Source organism: Salmo salar, chromosome ssa01, assembly GCF_905237065.1.
Source record: "Salmo salar chromosome ssa01, Ssal_v3.1, whole genome shotgun sequence".
Taxonomy (NCBI): Eukaryota; Metazoa; Chordata; class Actinopteri; order Salmoniformes; family Salmonidae; genus Salmo; species Salmo salar.
In genome coordinates, this window is record NC_059442.1 from 100,066,458 (window position 1) to 100,080,649 (window position 14,192).

General features: G+C 41.4%; 1 protein-coding gene across 6 annotated transcripts in view; it reads right to left on the reverse strand.

Annotated features, from left to right (window-relative positions):
- The window catches only part of LOC106590975 (F-box only protein 11), a 47,279-nt gene extending 33,605 nt beyond the window's left edge, over positions 1-13,674 (reverse strand). For 2 of the 6 annotated variants that reach the window (XM_045724842.1, XM_045724836.1), the window contains exon 1: positions 13,363-13,673. In XM_045724842.1, the coding sequence (XP_045580798.1) occupies positions 13,363-13,450 (88 nt within the window). In that variant the 5' untranslated portion in view covers positions 13,451-13,673. Of the gene's footprint in view, positions 1-12,192; positions 12,326-13,362 lie in introns of those variants that run through there. The other 4 variants (XM_045724859.1, XM_045724848.1, XR_006771243.1 and 1 more) reach the window with 3 other exon arrangements.
- Between the last annotated feature and the right edge of the window lie 518 nt (positions 13,675-14,192).

The following is a 14,192-nucleotide window of genomic DNA, read 5'->3' on the forward strand; positions in this document are numbered from 1 at the left end:
GATATGCGATTGTTCCAAGATGGCGCCGAGCTGTATTTACTAGCTCATTTTCTGAGTATCGCATCCCCTTTTATCGCTAAGTGTGATTACCCAGTAAAGTTATTTTTAAATCTGGTATGACAGGTGCTTTCAAGAGATATTCATCTATAAATCTTAGAATGACAATATTACATTTTTAAAAAAGGCCAAGAAGCGTATCTGATAGAGCCTATAGGAGGAATGTGCAACTCCAGTCTTCGTGGGCCGGAGTGGTGTCACTTTCCCCCCCCATCCCTAGCAAACACAGCTGACTAAACTAATTGCATTCTAAACTGAAGACCACTATTAGTTGGTCATTGGAGTCAGGTGTGTTAGCTGGAGCAAAAGTGTGACACCAATCAGGCCACCGAGGACTGGAGTTGCCCATCCCAGGCCTATAGCCTAGCCCTACGCTACGCCACTATGCACTCAGCCATGCAGTCTTTTTTTGCGAACAGTGATTGAGTTATATTATTAGTCTAAATTATGAAGATCTGGAATAGTAGGCCATCTTACATAAGTCCGCAAATGCAATGATGCATGGAATGCTTTATCATAAAAAGTACATTTTTATGGTGAAAATTAGCTTCCACAAACATGAAATTCACACCACCCATGGCTACAGAAACACAGCTAGCCAAACAACAGTCAGGCGCCACCTCAATTAAAGATTAACTACACACCAGGAGGCTCCTCAGAGGAGGAAGGGGTGGACCATCCTCCTCAGTGAATTACATAAAAACAAAATACTTAAACATTTGTTTTAAAGTTATCCTTATTAGATAAACTATACTAAAGACATGTCACATATCAAATAATTTATTAAAAGACACACTGTTTTGCAATGAAGGTCTATAGTAATCTCAGCAGCACTCTGTAGGGTAGCATCATGGTGTAGCTGGAGGACAGCTACCTTCTCTCCTCCTCTGGGTACATTGACTTCAATATAAAACCTAGGAGGCTCATGGTTCTCACCCCCTTCCGTAGACATACACAGTAATTATGACAACTTCCAGAGGACGTCTTCCAACCTATCAGAGCTCTTGCAGCACGAACTGACATTGTCCACCTTATCAAAGGAACAGAGAATGAATCTAGAAAATAAAGCATAAGCTACAGCTAGCACTGCAGTGTATAACATGTGGTGAGTAGTTGACTCAAGAGAGAAAGACAATAGTTGAACAGTTCTGAACAAATTCATTTCTTCCAAAATTAAGGGAGAGAGCTATATTTGGTTGTATTATTATAATATTTTTTTTACTTTCACTTTGCTAGCAAATGCAGCTACCTACTTTAGCCTACTAAAACACCCGGCTCAAACAGAGTGGGATGCTATGTTAGCTAGTTGACTATCCAACACTGGACCTCTTCCAAGTCAGTTGGTATTATTCATTTATTGCCACCGGGGCCAGCCGGTGTAACACTGTACTGCATGATTGTAGCAGGTTTACTAACGCGTTAGTTCTAGTAGTTCTAGTTGACTGACGTGACAATGTAGGCTGTGTGTAGCGGTTAACGGTCATGATACAATATGAAGGTTTGGCTTGGAAAGGTTTTTTCGCCTCGTCACAGACAACTGATGTGTTGTGCACTGAGGCCCACAAGCGAAGGGAAAAGGTGAGGAGAGCACGTAGGTAGATGCGAGAAGGAATTATATACACACAAAACGAGCAAAGTGATTTGTGCTGTTTTTATGTGGCTGATATGAAAGTGAACTTTGCGTGCTCAGGGATGTATTCATTCCGCCGATTCTGTTGAAAAAAAAATCTTAAACGGAAGCAAACAGAATGGGGATAAACATACCTGAATTTGTCCAATATAAACTGTTGGACTAACAATTACACCCTAGATCAGCTAGATGCAAGCAAGATTGTGCAAAGCGGTATTGAATGTATCACTGTCAACTTGATTACTAACATTTCTCGACCTTGGCACCTTGTAAACTGTCATTCATAGGCTAGATTGTAGCAACCTAAAGATGGGTACAGGGAAAATGTGTGTATCAAGTCGTAGGCCTAAACCTAGCGAAGTTTTATTGAGCTGGGTGAAGGGAATATGAATGACAGTCAACCAATATGCTGTGACAGAAATAAGGCCATCCTCATGAAGCATTTTTATCATCGTCCCTCATCTTAAAAACGCCACTGACTGCCACACACACAAAAAAACAGCCATAACAATGACATGATGATAGTAAACCATTCACAGTCAATTCAATACAACAAAATGTTTCCTCTGACAATGTGTTAAGTAGCCTTGTTTATAAAAGAGAACAGGTAAATAAGAGGACAAGGCTAGAATAAAATGGAGGCTAGTCCTAAGAACTCTGCATAGGCTATGACTAGTAGAAATGCCAGACTACGGCTGCAATGCAGCGAGCCACATTTCCTTTGCACAGCTCAAAGATCTTTAACAGAGAGGAGTTCTATAAGCCGGCCTGCTTCTCAGATCTCTATGACTGACAGCAGAGTATTTGGCCACATTCCATTCCTCTGCAGTCAAGCTAGGAGTCCCTGCTGTGGATCCATACATGAAGCACCGAGTAATTTGACTTCCCTGTGCCTGATGGCACTCGAGTTCCCATTCACAGCTTCATTAAATAGTACCCGCAAAACACCAGTCTCAACGTCAACAGTGAAGAGGCGACACTGGGATGCTGGCCTTCTAGGCAGAGTTCCTCTGTCCAGTGTGTTCTTTTGCCCATCTTAATCTTTTCTTTTCATTGGCCAGTCTGAGATATGGCTTTTTCTTTGCAACTATGCCTAGAAGGCCAGCATCCCAGAGTCGCCTCTTCACTGTTGACATTGGGACTGGTGTTTTGCGGGTACTATTTAATGAAACTGCCAGTTGAGGACTTGTGGTTAGAGCCAGTTTGCGCTGTTCTGTGAAGGGAGTAGTACACAGCGTTGTACGAGATCTTCAGTTTCTTGGCAATTTCTCGCATGGAATAGCCTTCAATTCTCAGGACAAGAATAGACTGACGAGTTTCAGAAGAAAGGTCTTTGTTTCTGGCCATTTTGAGCCTGTAACAGAACCCAAAAATGCTGATGCGTCAGATACTCAACTAGTCTAAAGAAGGCCAGTTTTATTGCTGCTTTAATGAGCACAACAGTTTTCAGCTGTGCTAACATACTTGCGAAAGGCCTTTCTAATGATCAATTAGCCTTTTAAAATGATAAATGTGGATTAGCTATCACAACGTGCAATTGGAACACAGGAGTGATGGTTGTTGATAATGGGCCTCTGTACGCCTATGTAGATATTCCATTAAAAAAAAGCAATTTCCAGCTACAATAGTCATTTACAACGTCTACACTGTATTCCTGATCAATGTTATTTTAAATTAAGAAAAAAAAAGTTATTTTCTTTCAAAAACAAGGACATTTCTAAGTGACCCGAAACTTTTTAAAAGGTAGTGTACATACAAAAATACAAAATATGCATGTGCAAATATCTGCAAGAAACTGACGTTTTACCATCTGGCTTCATTCACACAGACCAGTGATCACAATGCTTAGCAGCCTACCTACTTAGGCTACCTAACAAAAGTAACCAATAGAAAATATCACTTGCATGGTTTATTACTTGAGATGGTGACTTTCATGAATCTGTCTGGGTGAAACCGTTGACTACCATGACCCCCTCCCACCCCCCTTCGAGTTCTCATAGGACATGTCATGCCAACTGAACGTGACCCAGTCTATTGAGTATCAACAGTTGCGTTGAACAGAGCAGGTGATCGAACCCAGGGGACCAGCAGAGCATGACCAGAGACACATGGATGGTGGTGTGTGCTGATCATAGAATTACTAGAAGGGGGAAAAAAGCCTTCTCAGTAATTCTAATTCTCCAGTCTAATCTCCCCTTTAACATGTGATAGCATTGGCTATCCTCCCCTTTAACTGTAGTCATTTCCCACTAACTTTACCACTGTGGTCTTCAATCTCTTTCTTCAGCACGATATGGGCCAAAAAAATCCAATAGCATTATTATATGTTTAACCAAATATTGCAATTGTGATTTGAATTGCAAAATAGATCAAAACACTGGGGTGAACTGTTGGAATCATGGAAATAAAACGATTTATAGTAAGTGGAAAGAAGCATTGTTCTTGATTGGAACAATCTGTTTTGACCTAACGGAACAGCATGGAAACTTCTCGTGAATATAACAGTGAGGAAGAACCACTGTTCGAGTGACAGGGGGCGGGGCTTGGTGTGTCTGGGAAGCAAACTACACAAATTACACATGGCTGAGAGGCCTTTCAGAATATTATAATTAGATGAGTTACAAAGAGCTCCCTTGAAGGTAGCAACAACAAAACCAGCCTCTATCCTATCATGTCTTTGCAAGCAGCAGCTTCATGACCAGGGCATAAAATTAAACACCCGACAAATGCGGGTAGGTTTTAGGTATTGGCGGGTAAGAAAGTCTACTTCACCAGCCACGTTGGCAGGTGGTCAATTTGCAGGGCTCTACAGTGCAAGCATAACATTCGCATTTGTGAAAAGTCAAGTATGGGCATATGTACGAGTTGCGATTTCTAGCAGAAAAATGCTTAAGTAGCTGTTTTCAAAGTATTTCTGCTGTTTTGTTTCATAGCTGCTTATAGCACAAATAAATACATATCCTACATTCCACCTTGCGCAGCAACAGCTTTGCGTACCAACAGCTTTGCGTACCGAGTGAAGCGCTGATAGATTCATTTTTGGAGGCGCTGGCACAGGCATAAACGTTGGTCTAATTTACTTAAGTCAGCAAAGTGTCATTGTTATGGCTGTTTTTTGTGCATGTTTCTTGGCTATTTACATTGTTTTGTTTAATGTTAGTTTGAATGTGCTGCTTCCACTGATGGCGAAGAGAAGCTGTCTACTACAAGTCACATTTTCTCTCACACACACCTCGTGGCCACATTACCACGGTAACCTCCCGCCCTTAAAGGAGCAGCTGAACATTTTTTCTCATCTGGTATTTTGGTTAAAATAACAAATGAAATGGAGCAATATGCCACATTACTTCTTACTTATACATTTCTTGTTCTGGAAACAATACAAAGCATGGTCATCAGTTTATGTAATTATGGGGGGGAAATTATTTTGGCTGGTAAACAATCTGAGTGGCTGATAGATTTTTTTAATCTACCTGCCACCGTGGTTGAATATAACAAAAAGTTAATTTAGGCCCTGTTCATGACTATTGAACTCTGAGACGAGATCAGATTCCAGGCCTGACGAACAGGAGCAGGCTGAGCAGCAATATAGAGTTGTTTGGGGGCGTAGGCTAATGGCAACAACAACAAAAAAATCAAGAACAGCAATGATTCCAGCCTAGTCCTTCCCACTACTAAACTTCTAATCCGTGACCTTCACTAGGTCCAAAGACCATTACATCATCAAAACCACATCGTAGTTTCAGAGGCAGCAGGTCAGAACATTTCACCGGAAAAAGCCACGTCCTATGCCTGGAAGACATGGTACAAACGATTCACAACATGACAATGATCGAAGCCTGAACGGTCAGTTGTACAAACAAGATATGGCAAATCAGCTGGCTTAGTGAACTAGGCTACCCCTCAGGGTCAGAATGTCTATGTATGTCCCGTGTAGCTCAGTTGGTAGAGCATGGTGTTTGCAACGCCAGGGTTGTGGGTTCGATTCCCACGGGGGACCAGTACGGAGAAAAAAATTAATGACATGTATGCATTCACTACTGTAAGTCGCTCTGGATAAGAGCGTCTGCTAAATGACTAAAATGTAATGTAAATGTACATTGTGTAATTGGGTCACACAGACAGACCCTGTGAAACTTTCCCTGTCGGTTTGTATCAAGCCTAACCATAGACACACATAGGCTACACCACATGATAGGCCTATCAAGAGGCATATAGATAGATATATCTGTGGCTCTGGGCAAATATGCACTGTGGCCAGTTTATTAGGTACATCCATTCAAGGAAATGGTTTGCTCCTACAGACAGTCACGTGGCCGTGGTTTGCAACATAAAGCAAGCAGACAGGCATTCAGTCACTGTTCGATTGAACGTAAGAATGGCCAAAACGAGTGACCTAAGCGACTTTAACCTGTTAGGGCTAGTGGGCAGTATTTACACGTCCGGAAAAAAAACATACCCGATTTAATCTGGTTATTACTACTGCCCAGAAACTAGAATATGCATATAATTATTGGCTTTGGATAGAAAACACCCTAAAGTTTCTAAAACTGTTTGAATGGTGTTTGTGAGTATAACAGAACTCATATGGCAGGCAAAAACCTGAGAAGATTCTGTACAGGAAGTGCCCCCTCTGACCATTCCTTGGGCTTCTTGACTCTCTTTATTGAAAACTTAGGATCTTTGCTGTAACGTGACACTTCCTACGGTTCCCATAGGCTCTCAGAACCCGGGAAAAAGCTGAATGATGTCTTTGCAGCCCCTGGCTGAAAAACATTAGCGCCTTTGGTAAGTGGTCTATCAGAGGACAATGAGACTGAGGTGCGTGCACGAGGCGACCCCATGTTTTTATTTTCTCTGTCTTTGAACTAAAACACAGTTTCCCGGTCGGAATATTATCGCTTTTTTATGAGAAAAATGGCATAAAAATTGATTTTAAACAGCGGTTGACATGCTTCGAAGTACGGTAATGGAATATTTAGATTTTTTTTTGTCACGAAACGCATCGGGCGCGTCACCCTTATTTACCCTTCGGATAGTGTCTTGAACGCACGAACAAAACAGAGGATATTTGAACATAACTATGGATTATTTTGAACCAAACCAACATTTGTTATTGAAGTAGAAGTCCTGGGAGTGCATTCTGACGAAGAACAGCAAAGGTAATAACATTTTTCTTATAGTAAATCTGACTTTGGTGAGGGCTAAACTTGGTGGGTGTCTAAATAGCTAGCCCTGTGATGCCTGGCTATCTACTTAGAATATTGCAAAATGTGCTTTCACCGAAAAGCTATTTTAAAATCGGACATAGCGAGTCCATAAAGGAGTTCTGTATCTATAATTCTTAAAATAATTGTTGTGTTTTTTGTGAACGTTTGTGAACGTTTCTGTCATTTTGTTTCATAGCTGGTAAATGCATCGCGCAAAGTCAAAGAACTATGAATCCTATACAGCCTATCCCACGTCGAGCTGCAACACTGCCAGGTTCGGGACTGTCCACAAGTGAAGAGCAGAGTTAACCTGTTAGGGCTAGGGGGCAGTATTGACACGGCTGGATAAAAAAACGTACCCGATTTAATCTGGTTACTACTCCTGCCCAGTAACTAGAATATGCATATAATTATTGGCTTTGGATAGAAAACACCCTAAAGTTTCTAAAACTGTTTGAATGGTGTCTGTGAGTATAACAGAACTCATATGGCAGGCAAAAACCTGAGAAGATTTCATGCAGGAAGTGGCCTGTCTGACAAGGTGTCGTTCTTCGTGTCTCTGTTTATTGAAGAGTGAGGATCTTAGCTGTCCCGTGACACTTCCTACGGCTGCCATAGGGTCTCAGAAGGCGGCAAAAAGCTGAATCGTGGCTTTGCAGGCTCTGGCTGAAACAAAGTAGCGCGTTTGGGTAGTGGCTGGTTACAGTACTGTGAGACTCAGGTTCGTGCCCGCGTCGACCGAAAGCTTTGTTTTCTTTGCTCTGTTTAGCTAAATGGACATTCCCGGTCGGAATATTATCGCTTTTTTACGAGAAAAATTGCATAAAAATTGATTTTAAACAGCGGTTGACATGCTTCGAAGTACGGTAATGGAATATTTAGAATTTTTTTGTCACGAATTGCGCCATGCGCGCGACCCTTATTTACCCTTTCCGATAGTGTCTTGAACGCACGAACAAAACGCCGCTATTCAGATATAACGATGGATTATTTTGGACCAAACCAACATTTGTTATTGAAGTAGAAGTCCTGGGAGTGCATTCTGACGAAGACAACAAAAGGTAATCAAAATTTTATAATAGTAAATCTGATATTGGTGAGTGCTAAACTTGCCAGGTGTCTAAATAGCTAACCCGTGATGGCTGGGCTATGTACTTAGAATATTGCAAAATGTGCTTTCACCAAAAAGCTATTTTAAAATTGGACATATCGAGTGCATAGAGGAGTTCTGTATCTATAATTCTTAAAATAATTGTTATGCTTTTTGTGAACGTTTATCGTGAGTAATTTAGTAAATTGTTAGCGAATTCGCCGGAAGTTTGCGGGGGGTATGCTAGTTCTGAACGTCACATGCTAATGTAAAAAGCTGGTTTTTGATATAAATATGAACTTGATTGAACAAAACATGCATGTATTGTATAACATAATGTCCTAGGGTTGTCATCTGATGAAGATCATCAAAGGTTAGTGCTGCATTTAGCTGTCTTCTGGGTTTTTGTGACATTATATGCTAGCTTGAAAAATGGGTGTCTGATTATTTCTGGCTTGGTACTCTGCTGACATAATCTAATGTTTTGCTTTCGTTGTAAAGCCTTTTTGAAACCGGACAGTGTGGTCAGATTAACGAGAGTCTTGTCTTTAAATAGCTGTAAAATAGTCATATGTTTGAGAAATTGAAGTAATCGGATGTTTAAGGTATTTGAAAATCGCGCCACTGGATTAGACTGGCTGTTGCGTAGGTGGGACGAATTCATCCCGCCTAGCCCAGAGAGGCTAAAGATTTGTTTTTAGAAGCGCTCTGCACAGGCATAAAAGTTGGTCTAATTTACTTCAAACTAAAGTGAGACTATTTACATAGTTTTGTTCACGAGCTAGGTTGTTTAACGTTTGAGTTTCAACTGCTAGGAAAGAGAAGACAACGCAGCTATTTGGCTCAATCTCACAGGCACATGACTTGAGTCACATTACCATGGTAACCTATCCCTACAGTGAAGCATGATGGTGGCAGCATCATGCTGGGAGACTAGTCAAGATCAAGGGAAAGATGAACAGAGCAAAGTAGAGAGATCCTTGATCAAAACCTGCTCCAGAGCGCTCAGGACCTCCTACTGGGACAAAGGTTCACCTTCCAACAGGACAACGACCCTAAGCACACAGGCAAGACAACGCAGGAGTGGCTTGGGGACAAGTCTCTGAATGTCCTTGAGTGGCCAAGCCAGACCCTAAACTTGAACCCCATCGATCATCTCTGGAGAGACCTGACAATAGCTGTGCAGCGACGCTCCCCATCCAACCTGACAGAGCTTGAGAGGATCTGCAGCAAAGAACGGGAGAAACTCCCCAAATACAGGTGTTCCAAGCTTGTGGCGTCATACCCACAAAGACTCAAGGCTGTAATCGCTGCCAAAGGTGCTTCAACAAAGTACTGAGTAAAGGGTCTGAAAACGTATGAAAATGCACTGCATATGGATGGCATAAAGCCAAGCACATTTAACAGTTAGGCTATTGCTTTATAGATCTAATCGAGTTGGGGTTTGCTCGATCCTCAATTTTCTTATACGACTAGGCTAAGCCCTAGTCGCACAGGACTAGTAATACTAGAGAATGTTGGTTATGGAATTATTACCGCATAATGTCCGTTATTCCAGATGATGACTAGGACGTGATTCGTATTATTTTTTTTTTTCAAACTGCCCCCTGTAATTCCTTTTTTTTTTTTAATATAAATTGAGCCCAGGCGATAACTGGGCTACATTGATAATTAGAGCTTGGTTCCCAAGTTTCTAAACCATACCAAACCATCTTTGGTATAGTGTCACCATAATATTTGAATTGAGAAAGTATAATCATAAGGATATTTTAGCCATCCGGATTAGACGTCCTAAATGCCCCCCAGCCTTCAGATGTGAGCTAAACAGTGCACTTGCACTTAACATTTGTTTTAAGTCTGTGGATGCGAAAGCAAACTTTCCATTTCCAAATGTTTAGGCAGTTGTATGCTGCTTTGTGATACATTTACAGCAAGGGTTACATTAAATATGCGCAATATTTTTTACTGATGCATTTGCCAATATTCAATTAATACACACAAAACATATGAACAAAATGTGCAGCACTTCCACGAGCAACGAGCAACACCTGTCAAACTCAGACATTTATCTCAAAATACAGGGATGTTGATTCGCATGGGACTAGTATTATCAGAGGACCTTGGAGTTTGCCAAAAAACAGTTGGTTATTCTGCCTGGATTTGTAACTCTTCTGCAAAGTACATATGATTGACATGGCAGATTCGGACGGGACAAAAATTACAGTTGTGATGTCTTGTGCCAGTAAAAGAAATCCCGTCAGAATAGGGCTTAAGGCAAGGACTTTTTCCTCGTCTCGTCTCTGCTGCCTCCGCCGCAATGTTCTCAATCCCAATACGCTGGCTAATTTTGCAATTATGCACATAGCAAGATTGGAAAAGGTGCCAATTCTACGCCGCACTGAAGATTACGTTTCAGAACCGTGGACAGCGACCATATCGAACGCGGGAGAAAGCGCATGTTATAAAATTATATTATATTTATTAGTGTTGCACCATCATTATTATATAATATAACCATATAAAATGTCAGTATCACATGTCTTAGAGTGATGGACTGTGCCATCCCTGTGGCCTCCGCAATGGATTAGTCCACTGAGTAAGGGGCGAATCAGATGGGTGTTTTATGCACCATGAAAAAATTGCGACTGCTCAACTAAAGAAATCTCGGTCGACTAACAGCCTATCGACCAAACAACCGATTAGTCGACTAAATGGGGTCAGCCCTACAAAGGACACGTAGTGTGTCGGGTTGTGCTCCACCTTTGTTTTAGCATCAACAATGTATCATTACTGGGGAACAAACCAAGACCAAAAATGGGATCCTGGGGGTGGTGGGGAGTAGACAGAATAAAGACCTCGATAGGAAGAAGCTGGGTTCACTTACTAAAGACAGCCAGGGTCAAGCTGCATTGTTCCTGTCATGGTTCCTGTGCCCCACTAGTTAATCATCCAACAGATCAATGGAAATTGGCAACAGAGGCGCATTTAAGATTTTGCCAACATCAGCTAAATGACATTTCAGGTTTTTAGGGTACAAAATTAAAGGAAGACCTAATATAATAGAATACCAGATACATGGATTGGAAACAGTTTAAGAGGTGGTAGTAACAAAAACAAAACAGTGTTTCAGGCCGATGAAGAATGCAAATGTCTATATGTAGGCCTGTAATCTGTAAATGTAGCCTAGGGCTAATCTCTATTCTAGTGTATGCCCTTCCACATCTGAAGTAGACCGAGCCCAGGTCACAAATGCCAGTCGCAAACATTCTTTTTCAACTTCATATGTTTCCCTAAGACTGCATTTAGACAGCAGTCAAATTCTGATCTTTATTTCACAAATTGTTTTTTTGACCCATCAGATCAGTTTGGAAAAAGATCTGATGTGAAGAGATCTGAGGCGAGTTTAACAAGGCTTCTGTTTGCGGTGAACATTTTGCCAGAGTAACAATTTCAGTTGAACGATTTGAATACACATTCCAAAATGTTAGTGAAACATCAAACTACTTTTTGTAAGGATTACTGACTTTTTAGCGACAATATTCTAACTGAAAATGACTTAGCAATTCCTACTAAATACAGTTGAAAGACCCAAAGCAGACACTTCCATTCGCGACATACTACCTCCTCAGACTGTTCGCAAACGTTTTCAAACTGTCGCGGCTAACACAAAACAAATGGAAAATGTTCGCTAATGTTAGGCAAAGTTCACTAATTATTTCCCTTGTTGAACGGATCTCTGATGTGACAGAGACCAATTAGTGGGAAAAATATAAGAATTGTCTGCATGTTTAAACGCAGCATAACTAATTAGGAGAAAATATTTTCTTACAATTGGAGGTATATTTTGACCAATTCGAGCAGCTAATAATTGCAATAACATATCTGTAGACTGGTTACTACATGCTGTGGCCACTGCTATTGAAGCTACTAGCGCTGTCTCTGCTCCACACTCCAGCACAATAAGTGGCGGTAATGCATCAACGTAGGATGCCAACAGCCCCCCCCCCATGTTGAAGCTGCCTCAGCTAACGTTATTTGTATGGCTTGGTCTATCCTGTACTACTAGTCCTGGCTATTTGTCACTTATCCAAAAAGTTAGCTAGTCACGTTAATTTATAGTCATTACAATAACGTAGCTGGCAAATTGACTGTAGTAAACCTAGTTTTATCAAGCCAACTGAAAATCACCTAACGTTAGCACTCACAAAAAGCTCTGCTGACGTGACGTTCGGTCCCTTCAGGTGAAATTCCCCTGCATTTAGAAATTAGTCATCTTTGTCTAAACATCAGCTGGCAAAGTACCGGTAGTGAGCCTATTTTTGGAGCTTGTCGCACATAGAACGTTTACCTTTGAAATGTTATCTTTCGAAAGATTGCCTGGTTACCACATTGCTAACACACTGTGCGCTTCCGGTGGGTGTCCGACCGTCAGATGTCAATCCCAACACAGCCAGACCTTGATGGTGGTGAAACGCCGCACATAGACAAAATGGAAAGGCTAGCTAGCAAATTTAGATGCGTCAAGCTAATTTAGCTTATGCGAGAGTAACGTTAACCACAGCTAAAACGTCATTTATTCAGCTACTATGTAGTTAATTGAACTATCCATGCTGAATATAATAACCAATATTATTCTCTACAACTGTTGATGTGACTAGATAGGCAACTACCTAATGACAACTGATTTAGCTAGGTGGCTAACGTTAATATTAGCTAGCCAACACAAAACCACAACTCGTCTCCAGACAAACGCAACTTTGGTTAAGTTAATAATAGGGGAAGGCGTAATTAAAATAAACTAAAATGTGCCGCCAATGTGCTAATTTAACAATTGTAAGTAAATATGCACTTTGATAATTTCCTAAGAGCTATTCAAACAAAGGCGTAGTTCCTGGCTAGTTGTCTACTGATAACGTCATCATGGGTTGCCAATTTGCTTCTTACGTTAGCGTACTAGCCAGCTGGCTAACTTTACATTCCAGTAAACACTAGCGAGACTACCAAGAAATAGAAAAAACAACCGCATGACAAACTCGTGGGCTAACCATTATTAGACGTGTATTACTATAGTCGTTGGTGCGTTTGAACAATCTAGCTAGTTAGCTGGCATTCGTCTACGACCTGTAGTCTAGTCAACATCCAAGGATTCGTTTAGGTCTAGGAACAAACCAAGCCAAACAAAGCGCGGCCTAAGAGATTGTCGACAGAACAAGAAGCCTCGGCGTTTCCTACCGTCTTCACCAAAAGGGAAAGACGTTTTCAACCCTAATTCTTTAAAAGCAACATACCTATGTCAACAAGTAACCGAACCAACGTATTTCTGAAAAGGTTTAAAATGCGCCCAGTTAGCTTCGCGGTGACGTTACATGCATTACCTCTTTCCTGGTTGTTCCTTTCCGGCTGTACCGGGCGCGGCCTCGACACTCGCCTGGGTCTTCTGCTGGTTGCTCTGACGGAGTTCATTTGCGGTGTTTAGAATAAAATAAATCAAACCCTTCTCTATCGTTGGAACGACGTCTAAGCACGCAATCTTAAAATGTTTTTTTCTTCAACATTGCGCAATAAGTCACCCCTTTCCTGCGGCTCGAGAAAAATATATATTTTTGCGTTGCCCCTGCAACCCTTGCTCAGCTCCGTATCACTGTTGCAGGAGGAGCCATTAGAACACAGCGACCGTCCGACAACAAGAACATCACATGGGAAGACTATCCACCAATAGCACATCGAAGTAGGCCGTTTTTTCCTGCCACTGCAAATGGGAATGTGTGTCTGTAATGTCTGAAATTGACTGACTGAGAATGAAACAAGAAAGGCTATTATGGACTCACTTTACCTTCTGAACTATTGCTATTATTAGCCTACTGTAGCATAATCATCACGATTACCTGTGTGTTAGTACTGGTCTGGAACCAAACCCTGCACACCCCGTGGGTGTCCTGTGCAGAACAGTCAATTGAAACATAAAAGCCTGTGTCCTGTGTGGGGGGCTAGTAGCCCACAATAGGACTGAAGAACAAAGGCCTATATGGTTAATGAAGCCCAAGCCATGGTCTATAGGATTATATATGATTAATGAATCCCAAGCCATGGTCAATAGGCCTATATTTGGTTAATGAAGCCCAAGTCATGGGCTATAGGCCTATATATTTTTTTTTTTCCCCCCACCTTTATTTAACCAGGTAGGCCAGTTGAGAACAAGTTCTCA